General features: G+C 51.8%; 1 protein-coding gene across 1 annotated transcript; it reads left to right on the top strand.

The window, feature by feature from the left end:
- Positions 1-1,579: 1,579 nt before the first annotated feature.
- Adissp (adipose secreted signaling protein) lies at positions 1,580-14,066 on the top strand. Its single transcript, XM_046433106.2, has 6 exons — positions 1,580-1,735; positions 7,564-7,680; positions 9,037-9,179; positions 12,013-12,151; positions 13,089-13,211; positions 13,408-14,066. The coding sequence occupies exons 2-6, from the start codon at positions 7,662-7,664 to the stop codon at positions 13,506-13,508; spliced, it is 525 nt and encodes a 174-aa protein (XP_046289062.1). The 5' UTR covers positions 1,580-1,735; positions 7,564-7,661; the 3' UTR covers positions 13,509-14,066.
- Positions 14,067-14,240: the final 174 nt, after the last annotated feature.

Below are 14,240 nucleotides of genomic sequence, written 5' to 3' on the forward strand. Positions count from 1 at the left end.
TGGTAAATTGATGTGTCCTAAAGTGGTAACTACCACTCAGCATCAGAATTTGGTGCCAGGCTGTAATGACTCCATATTATTATTTCAAAAAGAAGTCTGGAAATCAGATTCTTTTGCAAGAAAGGGAAGGAGGAAGGGGGAGGGGAGGAAGAATTATTTTTAAAGCCTCATGTAGGTTAAACAAAATACATCTGCAGACTACTCTGGGCCCACTGTCTGCCAAGTTGAAAAAAAAAAAAAAGAATACATTGCAGGGATGGGTGGGGGGTAGGTATTGGGAAGGAAGGGTGGGAATTGGTAGCGAGTGGGAAGGAATGGATGAGCTGAGATCACAATGTGGAAAACTCCCAAAGTCTGCGCTGGAAGACTGTGTTCTCAAAGGCCAGAAAGCTCACCCACGAAATCACCCAAAATGCTGAAGTTTGAAGCTCAGCTGGAGACAGTCCCGGAGGACGCAGCATTTTAGAGGAATGGGAGGACTCGATGGAAACAATAGTTCAGAAAGATTATTTTTCAAAAGTGTACGGATCAGAGACCAGGAAAGTTAGGGGCCACAGGGATCCAGCGGGAAGTGGCTTCTTTAAGATTCTTCAAAGGCCTTAGCCCTTCAGAAAGGAAGCTGGCCCTCAGTTGTTAAAGCCCTCTCCCCTAGTTACTTTGGAAGGAAAAGGCTGCGTGCTTTAGATGGTTCATTCACTGGTACTTTAGGGAACTTATTCACGTCAGCGGAAATGGGAATAGGGTGTTCAGAGATACGGCTAGAACCTCTGAGGACCCGGGGGCCACGCCTCCGGTTCCCCAGCGCTGTGGAGTCGCCCACATGCTACCCCCGCCAGGCTAAGCGAGGCGCATCCCGCTGCTATGGCGACCGCCTCCATGGAGACCGGGAGCAGAGGCTGCGGTCCCCGGGGGCGCCCGCAAAATCTCCCAACCCCCCATGCCGCGTGCCTTTGTTCTGAAGCTTATCTGGGCTGGGCCGGGCTCTCGGGACGCGTCTCCAGTCAGCTCGGGCGCGCTTCCTCCGAGGCAGGGGATGGGGTAGAAAGGGAAAAGCAGAAGCCTGGGGGTCGCAGAGCCGGACAGACGGCTGCTTAGCTACTAGAGAGCACTAGCGTGGGTCGTAACGGCTGATGGTGAGGACGTGGAAACTTGGAGGGAGAAAGGCCGCCTTTGGGCGCTCCACCTAGCAGGCAGCCCCGCCTTACGGTCACCAGAGGGAGCAAAGCCCAGGGGAAGCCCCGCCCAAGTCGAGGCCAAAGTGGGAAATACAAACCCCCACGCAGGGACGTGGGACAAAGGCGGAGTCTCTGAGGCGCCCCTCCTACCCTCTCTCCCTCGGGTCGCTTTCCAGTTCCCGGCTACGACCGGCGGCTTGGCAGCCTGGCAGTCTTCATCGCGAGAACTCGCCGGGTCCTGGGGCAACCGCTTTATCACAGGGCGCAGGCGCAGCGCCCCCTTCACGTGACGCTGGTGGCTAATCGCTCTTTGGCGGTTCCCTGAAGCTAGTTCATTGGTCTGAAGCGGCCCTCGCCCCACCCCCCAGCCAGCCAATGGGCGGAGGCGGGGGCGTGCCGTGAGGCGGGCGGCAGTGGCGCGGGGCTCTCTTCCTCGTGCTCAGCGTTGTGGCCCGGCTGCAGCCGCCGCTTGCTGCTGTCGCCACCGCCTGCTGCTGTCGCCACCGCAGCCACCACCGCGGTTGTCCCTGCCTGGCCCATCCCAGAGGTGCGCTTGCAAGGTGAGACTGTTCCTCCTCTCACAGCCTCCGGGGTCCGCCCATCTTGCCGAGGTTCTGCTCCCGGCAGGGTCCCTGACCTAGACAGTTGGTGCCTGGACCCCGCTCGGGGTGATAGGAGGGGTGGGGCCGGGGGACTCCGCTGACGGGGCCGGGCCTGGAGGACTTCCCAATACCTGAGTGGGGAGATGTTAGGTCTTCGGGTTGCGGGTGACCGTTAGCTGGTGGAGCAGGAATGTTTTCCCCGGGGCGCTGTCGCGGGGCACGAGTGACACAGTGAGGGCGGGGGCGTAATGAGGGGGTTGGTTAGCATCGCTTTCTGCCGCGTCCTCGCTGTCGCTACCATCTCGTAGTTTGACCTTGGGCGGGTAGCCTGTCTGCCTTCGGTGCTCTGAACCCTCGGGCAAGAGGCGGTAATGTCTGGGAGTGCGGACTCCGGAGACTCCTGCGTCAGCCGAGGTGAGGGCAAGGAGCACAGGCGATTATCTTGGTCACAACCGCTGCCTTGATGCTCGGGAAGGATATGATGGGGTACGTTCAGCTGCATTTGTTTCCCAAGAAGATGAGAATGGTGTGGGGCTGAGGGTGCCACACCCACAGGGATGGCGATAAGAAAGGAAACAAGAGTCCCACACTTGGTCCCCTAGCACCTTGGAGACTTAGTTTGGCCTCCCTGATATCATGTAGCTAGAGTGATTTGATTTAGATTTTGGATCAACGTTCCCAGGACCCTGTCAGACTGAAAAGGGCTTCTCAGCCTGTCTTTCCTGTTGAGTCTTGGCCTTGGGAAGTGGGGATAGGACATTATTCTACTCTAGGGAGCTGAGAAAGGTCAGAAGTATCTGTCATCCCCTGAATGCAGACTGGTCTCTGCTTCTTGGGTCTTTTAGGTCTCTAGGGCCAGGTCAGGGTGGGTCAGGCAGTCTGTAGACTAGAGGAGTCTCAGCACCCTCTAGCTGAGGGCAGGGGGAATGAGGAGAGAGAAAGCTGGGCAGGGGAGGGGAGCACTTGTCTGGGAAACAGGAAGGAGGGTGGGAGTCCCTTCCCAAATTCAACTCCTGCTTCACTGTGAGAGAAAACAAACAAACAAAAAATCCTTACTTAACCCTCACATCTTTGGCCTTCTGGAGGGAGGAGGAAATGAAGTTAGGTCAAGGCCGAGCTGATGGCTTCCTCCAGCATTGCCTTGCTGTAATGTAAGTATGTGGCCCTGCTATGTGCTCAGTCCTGGGTCACGTTCTAGGAAGTTGGCATTCATTCATTGTTGCCCAATTTCAAGGCCTTATTGTGTGTTCAGTTTACAGACTTGAGCTTTAATGGGAGGCTACCCTGAGTGCTTCAACCAGTACTGAGCCCCAGGATGGGTGTAGTGGAGGAAATGGTAGTAAGAGTGGAAGGTTGTTTGTCTCGCCTGGCACAGAGAAAGACCTTGGACCAGGTTGAGATTAGGGATTGAAGAGTTATTGAGAAACAAGGTCCTGAGAGATTGGGGACATACCCCTAGCCACACAGCAAAGATCTAGTTGGAGCTGGCCCTGTGATACCTGGGAGTTTGGGGGCTGCTTCTGGGGCAGGGAGGTTGCATGTATTGGGGACAAAAGGGTGCTGGGTTCAGGAGTTCTACTTTGCTACCAATAGACTGGTCTTTGGCCCTTTCTCCAGTTTGAAGCTTGGGCCATTGCATGGGACACCCTGAAGTGACAGCCAGCACTCTGTGGGGCAGAACTGGGTTCCTGAGTAACTGTCCAGCTGTCTGGTTACTTGCTAGTCCCTAGTAGCCTTAAAATAGCCTTTCTTTCCAAAACCAAGAGGGATCTGGGCTAGCAGCTCTCTGTCCCCCAATGGAAGTTTCCCCTGTTTGCCTGAGAACAACTGAAAGCCAAAGAAGCCCCAAAGGCCTTGTCCCATCTTTTCAGCCCTTCCCATCCTGTGACTGTCCAGAGTCTTACCCCTGACTTGCTGACAGCACCCAAGGTAGAGGCTGGGTCATTTGTTTTGCCATGGAAGGAGGGCAAAGATACACATTGTTCACATCTTTCTGAGCTCCTGTGATTTTTGGTGAGGGGTGGATAGGGGGCTTTCAGCCGCTTTCTTTCCATCCTTCCCTGGGGGCCTGACTGCCCTGGGAATAGAAGAAGGGAGGGGGGAGGTCCCCTTAACCCTTGAGCTGTTTTCCGAGAAGCTGAATTCCCTGGGGTCCTCTTGAAGGGCCACTCCTGGCTCCTCCAGGATTGACCTGAAGTGCCTCTCCTCCAAGTGCTTTTTTTTTTTTTTCCTAGTGAAATTGCTATTGCTTTAGAAACCAGGCCTTTGGGGTTTTACAGAGGTCCAGGGTGGGTGCATTTTCACAGATCTTAGGCACAGCTGTACCATACCCTGGGAGGAAGAGGCCACTCCTTATTCCTGCCTATTAGAGAAGTGATAGGAATATCCCATGCAGCCAGAAAGGGCAGAACCTCAATTTAAACCTGGACTGCTGTCTCTAGGAGACTGTGTGTCTTAGACCATAGTGAGGAATTGGCACAGGAGGAGACTGGAGGCAGGGCCACCCTAGGGGTTGCAAGGTGGCCTAGCACTTCTCTGTGAACATGGCTGCATCAGGGGAGGTCTGTTGCCCTCATTTCCTGATTCTAATGAGGAAATGGTGTGGATAAGAGTCTAGCTTCAAGGACAGCTGCTGGCAGGTTCTCTGTTGTGAAAGATGGTTTGGCTTTTCCAACCTTCTTTGGGCCCCTGAAGTCACTTGCCTCCCTGTTCTGTATTCTCACGGAGGGTTACAGGCAGTTGCCCAGTGACTGTCATGAGTTCTGGCACTGAAGATGTGGGTCCTGCCCTGAGCAGTCTTTCCATCTCAAGGTAGGCATGGGCAGGTAACCAGCCCACTGTGGCAAGGCCAGAGGAAGTCCAGGGGAGTGATGCCCTCAGGGTAGAGGTTTGCTCTGAGAGTTGAGAAGGGAGATACTGAGAGTTGCTGTCCCTGACCACACCATGTCTGCTTAGAGGGTCCAGCCAAGGCCTATACTTGGGCTCCCCTTAGAGATGTCATTCATTCATTCAACAAATATGAACTGAAGTCAGCAGCTCCCTGTCAGGTGCTGTGCTGGGGGCTCAGGACAAAACCACAGTCACTGCCCTTTTAAGGTGGAGAAGATAGATAACTTATGATCCCAGAAGTGAAAAGGGTGGGTCCTGCAAAAGGAGGCGGGGACCAGGCAGTGGGGTAGGGGAAGACAGGGAGGGGCCCTGCATATACTGGGTCTGTGTGTTTTGTGAAGAGGGCCTCTAGGAGCTTCTCATGAGCCATTGGTTAAGAGTTTTAGCAGGGTACTTGGGGGGCGGGGTAGGGGAGGCTTGTGGATATTGGGCTGTCACTACTTTATGGCTATAGAAGCATGGTTGGAGCAGCCTCTTTTAGGAAGGAAGGAGGCCTGGCACCCTTGCATTTGGCTATTTGTCACATGTTCTGAGTTATAGCTTCGGGGGTGGCTGGAGTAGGTGGGTTGGGACAGACTGCTTTTCAGGGCCAGGCTCCTTGGAGGAAAGCTGTCTCCAGAGCAGCCCTGGCTAGAGGTGAGTAGGGTATAGTTTGCCTCCTTGCAAGTTAGCCTGGGAGTTAGCCTCCAAGGAAGGGGCTGTTGCTGCTTTGACCTACCTTGCATTCCACAGGCCTGAACCTTGCCCTTCCCTGCATCTCTAGGCCTCCTACCACGGGACTCCTGGGACCCAAGCTGTGAAAACACAGCTTGGACCTGGGTGGACTTGTCTGGCTTAGCCCCCGAGGGATCTCAAAAGTCATGCCCTCAATAGGCCCAGCCCCTGACGTGGGGCCACCCCATGGTTTTTCTTCATTCTCTGGACTACCCAAGGTCATTCATGGGTCACTCATCTCTCAGCACTTCAGTGTGTTTCTCTGAGAAAATAAAGCCGTATACTTCTTTATGGAGTACAATTCTGATATCTCACCTAACAAAGTCATCTAATTTCTTAGTGTCTTCTACTATCCTATTCACTTACATTCCCCACTTAGCCCCCAAATGTCTTTTTATAGGGAGTTAAAAACCCCCTCCCCCATGTCCTTTTCTTTTTGTAGCTGATTCAGTGAAAAAACCAGGTCAGTTGTCCTGTAGATTTTTCTGTCCCTTAAGTGTGAGTTAATCTAGAACAGGGGTTGGCAAAACATTTCTATGAAGGGCTAGATGGTGAATATTTTAGACTTTGCGGCCATATGGTCTCTGTCACAACTGCTTGAAGTAGTTTTGTTTTAGTTCGAAAGCTGCCACAAACAATATGTAAATGAATGAGAACAGTTACATTCCAGTAAAACTTTATTTACAAAAGACAGGTGGTGGCCCAAGAGGCTGTAACTTGCCAATTCCCTATCTAGAACAATCTTTCTGTTTCTTTCTTCTTGCACCTTGAAAAAAACAGGTCAGTCATCCTGTGGAATACTTGGCCTTCTGGGTTTGTCTCATTGTCTGCTCAGGGCATCGTTTAATTTGTTCTGCTGTCCTCTGGTTTTTAGTAATTGAGGAGTTGGGGCTAGAGGCCCTGTCAGATCCAGGTTAAGCATCTTTGGCAGGGATCCCTTGTCAGTGGTGCTGTGACTTTTGGCTGCCTCACATCAGGAGGCATCAGTGTGTCAAGGCCATCTGTCCTGTGGTTAGTGAGGGGGACAGACCCATGTGTGGCCTTGTGATGTCACATCCCCCTATTGCAAACTTGTGTTAATCCCCATTAAGAACACTAGGTCATCCATTGGTGGCACTTGGGCATCTGTGTGTATCTACTTCCACCCGCCTTTCCTTGGTGGTTCAGCATCTTCTCACTGTTGTTGCCTCTGGCATTTGTTTCTTTAGGTGCTGCAGAATTACTTGACATTTGGTTGTTCCTTTGTTATTTATTAGTAAGGAATCTGTAGTGAAAAGGAGCTTTCCATTAACCACCAGGGCAGTTTGCTTACAAGAAAGGCTGAGGGACAGGTAGAATTATTTCTCTTTAAGGGGCACTGCTGCCATCAGTGGTGATACATGAGGGTTTGTGTTTGTTTTGCTTTCCTTGTTCTTCTTTTTTTGTAATCTCTGTGAATGCTCTGATTTTACGTATTCCATCTGTTTCCATCAGTTGTGCTTCTTATTCTTTTTGATGCTTAGATAGGACCAGCTCAGCCCATCAGAGGTATCCTTAGGGCACCTCACACTTGCTTCTGCACTGAGGCAGCCTTTGGAGAGCTGAGCCAGTGCAGGGTCTGGATGGTGGGTTCAGATGGGGTAACATCCTCTCCATGGGCCTCTGTTCTGTATGTGGCTCTGACTGACCACTAGGGGGAAAGCTCTAAGGATAGAGTTATCTCCTGTGGTCCCCTATTCTTTCCTATCTCCAAGCATGCTGTTGACTGACCAGCACACAGCTGCACTGGGTTTGTGACCTGAATAATATGTATGATCCCCTGGGTCTACCCTTCAAGGTCAGCAATGCCAGAACTGGCCCCTAAAAATTAATAAAGTTCCCTTTCTCTCCAGGCTGTTTCCTGCCAGTCTCAAGTGGGTTGGGCACTTGACCTATGTTGGCACTTTGGCACCAGAAACTTAGCATGTGCTGGCAGGACCCTGGGTTCAGTAGGGGGTCAGGAAGGGGTGAGGGCTCTTGATGTCTGTGGTCAGTGGCTGAAGGGGTCAGGCAGACAGACCCCTGTGCTAGGGGATGCAGGCCCCATTTGGGCTGCTGAAAGCAGCAGCAGTTTGAGTCTTTCCTAAGCAAAGCCCTCTGCTCTCTCCCAGTCATGGGCTCATGGGTGATCCTGACCACTGCCCTCTCCATCCCCCATCCTTCAGGTTCCTGCTTGTGTCCCTGGAGCATGGGAGGCTGCTGAGCTGGAGCGGAGGTATACAGCAGGAGCTGTGTGTTTCACTTGGTGGCAGGGAGGGCGTCCATGGCTGCAGCCAACAAGGGTGAGTGTCCTCCTGGCCTGTGGGTGTGCATGAGCTTTTAGATGGGCCCTGGGGTATGGGGCATTTTTGCTTGGGGGGCCTGCTTCAGCTGTGTGTGTGTGTTTATATGCATGGTGTATGAATTCCGAACATGTGAGTTGTGTGTGCCTGGTCCTGCGGGTCACCCAAGCCCTAGCAGAGGCCCCTGCTAGTTCCTTGGTTTGCTGTTTTCTGGAGGTGTGTGCTCCTATGTCTTGTGTGAGATAACCTATTGTGCTGCTAGTGGTCCAGCAACATGCAGGGCTTGTGTAAGTACTGAAACTGGGGAGATGGGCAGGGCCACAGCAGGCCATCTGGATTTCACTGAATCCAGAGGGCTATTGGAGAGTTTTAGGCAAGGGAGTTCTGGTAAAATCTTACAATCAGGTTAATGAAGTTCAACAAGGATTGTGGATATACCAGGCTGGCCCCCAGGGCTTTTGCTGAATGTCAAAGAACCCAGGCCAAGGCTGGCCCAGGCCTTCCCACCAAAAGGACTCCAGACAGGTTTCTTGGGAGGCCTAGGGCTGAAGTGTCAGAGAGGACTGGATTCATGCTCTTGGGGTCCCTCAGCCTGAGCGACCATTCAGACCAGCCACTTGGCTCCCCACCACTCTTCCCCTCTCAATCCCCTGATCTTTCAGGCCTCGGAGAACCAGACCCAGCTCAGGGACAGCCAAGGGCCTTGATGGGGGCTAAGCAGAGAGGAAAGGGCATGGGGAGGACGAGAAGGCTCCCCAGCTTCTTTCTTCTTGAACCTGCCAGTGATCAGTGAGCATTAATGACAGCTGCAGTCTCTCCTAAGTGGACGGAGTATGGTTTTTTAACCCTCTTCATTTCTCCCACCTCCAAGAAGGGCACCTCCTTCTATCTCTGGCCCCCAGGTTGGCTGAGGTCATCACAGGGAGTAGACTGGGGCCTCATGTACTGACAGACCTGTGAGAGAAGATGCCAGGGTTGGGGAGCTTGGCACTGTGAAGGAGAGTATGGGGCCAGGTGTGCCGAGACCTGGGCCAAGCCCTACAATGCTGTGTCTTCCTGTCTCTGGTGCCAGCCTTCTCCCTTCCAAGTAAGGGGGTAGTCGTATCAGCCAGTCCTGAGGGGTCCCATGACCATGTTGTGGGGATGACTTTTGTGGGACGACTGGGCAGGTAGGAGTGAGGTAGATAACCTCAAGCTTCTTGATTGCCAGTGGACTTAGTCCTGAAATTGGCCTGGCCAAGGGGGTGCTGGGTGATGTCAAGGGAAGTCTGGGGATGGGGAAGGAATAAGGGGGACATAGTTTTCTGGGGGTAGGAGAACGTAGCCACCCCTGGATTCTTCTCCCACTCTTCTTAGGCAATAAGCCCAGAGTCCGGAGTATCCGCTTTGCAGCAGGCCATGATGTCGAAGGCTCCCAGAGCCATGTCCACTTTGATGAGAAGCTACATGACTCAGTGGTCATGGTCACCCAGGAGGGTGACAGCAGCTTTCTGGTCAAGGTATGTTCATATTTCTCCAAGAATCAGCTTTATCTCCTCTCTGGCTCTACCTGGCTTTCTGGGACTGTCTTTCCTCTTTCCTCAGTGGCATTCACAGGCATGTCTTTGCCCCTCCTTGAACCTTGGTTTCCCATCTATAAAATGGTGGTGGTGGTGGGGGTCAATGAGATGAATGCATCACCAGGTGAGTAGAGCTGGTGTCATTGGCCTTACCCAGCCAGTAGCAGTGGAAGGCTGGTGTCAAGGCAGCTGTAGTGCTACAAGCCTGGATTCAGGTCTAGGCCTGCTATTTTGGCTCTATGACCTAAGGCAGGTCATCTCCATTTGTTTTCTCTCCAGTGGAGACAATTCACACCTTATAGAGTTGGTGAGAATGGAAGATGTAGGTATGTGATGCAGATATATGGTGATAACAAAGTGTGACTTTTTACCATGTTTTGGGCTCTTTGTAATGGTATTTATTACTCCATTTTTTTTTTTCTTTTTGCCCCTGGGGATGGATCCTAGGGCTTTGTGCATGCTAAACATACACTCTATTACTGAACTACATATCCTGCTTCACCCCACATTTTCTACTTGGTAGAGTACCCCTTTCTCATGGCCATACCTCACACATGGCTCCTCTAACTACCAGGAGACTGATAGGTCCCCTATTCACTTGGAAAGGCAGGAGGGAGTCTCTGCAGGGGCCAGATTGAGGACTTCAGGTTGGTCAATAAGCCCAGGATCCAGAGTTGAGCAGAAATGCCCTGTGGTGGGGGGCAGAGGTTTGGTTCCCTGGAGACTGCCCTGAAAAGGGGCTGCTCTTTTCAGAAGGGGCCCAGGTTTATATCCATTTCTGTCTAACCCTAATGTCTTCCTTCTTTCTCTTACAGCTGACAGTTTTCCCCTGGGGAAAAAAAGGAATGAACTAAAGCTTAAAAATCAAAAAAACATCAACAATGATGAGGAAAAAAAAAAAAAAAACAACCTAGTTAACAAAACCCAGTTCCCTTCCCTCATTGCAAAATCCATTCATATCTATGAGAAAAATATAAGGGGCTAGGGATATAGCTCAGCAGAAGAGCACTTGTCTAGTGTGCATGAGACACAGGGTTCACTCCCCAGCACTGCAAAAAATAAAAAGAAATTTAAAAGTAGCCACAGTTATATTATCCAGAAATAACCATGGTTAATATTTGGATATCTATCAGTCCAGGTTTCATTTTTTTAAGCTTTGTTTTTTTTTTGTTTTGTTTTTTTTTTAAAAGCCCAAAACCAAAAAACTGGCATCACAGTGGACAGGGTATATTTGCTTGCTTTTTTTGTGAACTGGCTCCTGCCTGTATCAGGAAATAATCTTCCATGAGATTTTATACCTGCCTGGTGTTTCATCATGTGTATCATCATTGATTTTGCTGCTTCCCTGTGCCTAGGTGCTACAGTTGTTTCTTTTCCTGTTATAAATAGGGTATCAATGACTATTGTTTTGCATATCTCTGAGCATTTCTCCTGGAAAATTCTGCAAGTGGTGCAGCTGGATCACAGAGTCACAGCAAGCAGGTACAGCCAGAAAGGCTTCTTGAGAAGTATGCCCACTACCAGCAGAGTGTGAGGGGATCACCTGGATTGAGCTTTATCATGTGGTGATGTAAGGCTGGTCCCATTGAAAGGCTAAAAGCTCCACACAACCATTTCCAAACTGCCCTGTATAACTGTGACCAGGATTCTCTGCCCACATGAGCTGGGGGTACTGCATCCCTCCTGTGTTTACTGGACTGGCACTTCCATCGGCCACTGTGCCCAACTGCCACTCTGGCTTGTAATTCTTCACATCACTGAGTTTCCAAGGATGGCATCTGTCCCAAAGGGACAATGTTGGTTGTCAAGCACTATGTATAAACAATGGATATTCAAGCAGGTGTGATGGCCCATACCTGTCATTCCATACAAGTAGGAGGCTGAGGCAGGAGGATTGCAAGTTGGAAGCCAGCCTCAGTACCTTATCAAGGTCCTAAGTAACTTGGTGAAACTCTGTCTCAAAATAAAAAAACAAAAAGTGCCAGGAATGTATTTCAGTGGTAGAGCACCCCTGGGTTTAATTCTTGGTACTAAACAACAACAAATTCCATGGGCCATGAATAGGGGCCTCTGAGTGAGCAGGTGGGTGTATCTGATGCCAGCGAGACAGGCAGAAGTCAGGTCTGTGGGCCAGCTGTGGACTTACACAGCTGGTCTAGAGTTTATTTTGGGTTTTAATTGGTGCTGTGGATCAAACCCAAAGCCTCACACATGCTAGGCATGAACTAACACTGAACTATACCCCTACTCCGTGATGTCCACTTACCTAATTTCATTCTATCCCTCATCCATAGTTTTGTGTTACCTGGTGTCTCCTTATTAGGGATTGGAGGACCCTGGGCTACTGGTTCTGAATAGGTGCTGGTAGTAGTGGGGACAGGTGGATGGTCTGTGTTGTGGGACTTGGAACCTCCATATGGCTCAAAGTAGTGGCTAGTGCCTTATGTGCCAATATGGCAAGAGTGGCCAAGAGATCTAGGGAAGACTTTTCCCTGGTCACATAATGTCATTTTCTGACTTCAATCTTCTTTATAAAATAGGCCACTAAGGAATGTGGGGTCCTTGACAGATGATGAGGATTGTGCTGGCCTTTAGGGGAAGGGATTCTGCCAGAGGGCCTGAAGCCACTGGACTAGGGGTCTAGCTAAAGTGATGGAAGGAGTTAGGCTTCCAGAGAAGCAGGATCCACAAGGATCATAGGCAGCATGGCCTGGATGGACTCTTAGGGAAGCAGTAACTGGAGGTGCCTGTCTTCTCACCCTTTCTGCTGCAGGTTGGCTTCCTGAAGATCCTGCACAGGTATGAGATTACCTTCACTCTGCCCCCAGTGCGCAGGCTGAGCAAGGACATCCGGGAGGCACCTGTTCCCAGCCTTCACCTCAAGCTCCTCAGCGTCATGCCCATCCCTGAAGGTGGGTCCCTTCCTGGGGTTCTGGAGGCTTGCCCTCCTCCAGTAGGTCCCAGATATGAGTGAGAGTGAGAATATGGGGTACTTCAAGTCAGTGACACATACCTCTTAAGAGCTTGCAGTGATAACTTGGTAGTTCGCATGTCCCAGGCCTCCCTTCTTCGACTGAAGCCAATGAACTCACACTGCAGGCCTGCATCTGCCCATTGCCTGATGGTTTCCTTACTGGGGGAGTTATCAAGATGGGAACCACCGGCTTTGGGTCTCCAACCCTCCCTCCTGCCTGCTCTAGAGAAAAACCTGCTGGAGCCTCAGAACTTTGTGTGGCCAACTTCTAGCACCCACCAGTCCCAGGCTCTGGGTTTTACACTGCTTCTCCCAACCCTGCTGGCCTCAGGCCCTGCTCCACCCGCTACCTTCAGCTTGGAAGAGGCTAGGATGTCAGTTTCTCCATGTGCTGCCCATAGACCCCAGCTTCAGTGTCATGTCCCCCTTTCTCTACCTTTTCATGACCTTGTCCTCCACTGGACTCCAAGCAACATGCCTTAGGCATTTGCCTTGCTCTTGCCACAGTCTGCTCACATTCCACCCTGCCTGCCTCCCTTGTTCTCCATCACCCCCTCACTGCCTGCCTTTGTGTTGAATACACAGGTCCTTCTTTTGGAAGCCTGAGTTTGAGTCTGCCTCACCTTGAGAGCCATGCTGGGGATGGCCTGCAGGCCAGAGGCACATTGAGCTCATTGAAGAAAGGGAAGCTTCCTAGGCCTGTAGGCACATCTTACCAATAGGGATGTGTGTCTGGGCTCTGAAGGGGCCATTCTTGCCCCATTCTCTGGGAGGCTTAGCATGTCATGTGGTAGGTGATAGCCATAAGTGTTGGGGACAGGATTGGGAAGCTGTGGGAGGTGGTGATGGCACACCTGTCCCCTGTCTCTGGGCAGGTTACAGCATCAAGTGCGAGTACTCTGCACACAAGGAGGGCGTCCTCAAAGAGGAGATGCTCCTAGCCTGCGAGGGTGGCACTGGTGCCTGTGTGCGGGTGACGGTACAGGCACGTGTCATGGGTGAGTGTGAGGCATAGATCTGGCTGGAAGGGAGCAGATGCAAGATTGGCCTCGGGGATCCTTATCCAATGGGGTCCCAACTTTTTAGCCCAGGTCCTCCCAGTGGCCCCCACTACCTGATCTCTAGGGGAGAGAGGACGCTTTGGGGTGGGGCCAGGGCACAGTGGACACACCAGCTTGCATGCCTGCTTTGCAGACCGACACCACGGCACACCCATGCTACTGGACGGTGTCAAGTGTGTGGGTGCAGAGCTGGAGTACGACTCTGAGCACAGTGACTGGCATGGCTTCGACTGAGGCCCGCACCCGGCCGACCTGTCTTGGGGCCCCTCAGCCTTAAACCCCACCTGGTCTCCCAACATGCTGCGTGATGATGTGGCTTCCTCACCCCATCCCCAGGTGGGCGAAGGGGTGGTGTTGGGGCCTCGCCCGCACCTTTCACCTCTGCCTTCATTCTGCCACTACCCTGCCTCTCCTGTGTTCTATTCTCCCACTTCCTCCTCTCCGTGTGCCTCAGTCTCCTGCCAGAAGAAATGGGTTGAGCCCCCAAGGAGGCTTTCTAAGGAGGGGAAGGGGAGATTCTGGGGTGGGTTCTACCCACTCTCCATCCCAAGCCATGTGGGCTCCAGTCAGGGTCTGGGAGAGGACTGAGTGGCTCTGTGACGCCAACACCCCATTACTGCTGCTGCTGCCTGGATGCCTCAGCCACCTCTCCCACCCCTGCCTCTTCCCCACTGCTACCCATGTGAGTAGGAGGGAGGCGCAGTTCCCAGATCCTACCCCTCAGGTCTGTGTTACTTGGTTTTTAAATGACTGGTTGGGTTAGAACCCATAAGAAATAAAGACTTAAATGGATACATGGCCATGGGTTTTTTGTTCTCTCTGGTCTCAAGATTGTCTAATGCCTCACAGATGGGCCAGGCAAGGACTTGGGTAACTCATCCTTTCAGGAGGCAAGAACAGCCAGTGGTATTGTAGCACCTTGGCCTCAGAAGAGCTATGCACAGGTGGTGGCATTTTAGGCCTGGG

This window comes from Marmota monax, unplaced genomic scaffold, assembly GCF_021218885.2.
Source record: "Marmota monax isolate L192 unplaced genomic scaffold, Marmota_monax_Labrador192_F-V1.1 WCK01_AAM20220418_F8-fsc00014, whole genome shotgun sequence".
NCBI lineage: Eukaryota > Metazoa > Chordata > Mammalia > Rodentia > Sciuridae > Marmota > Marmota monax.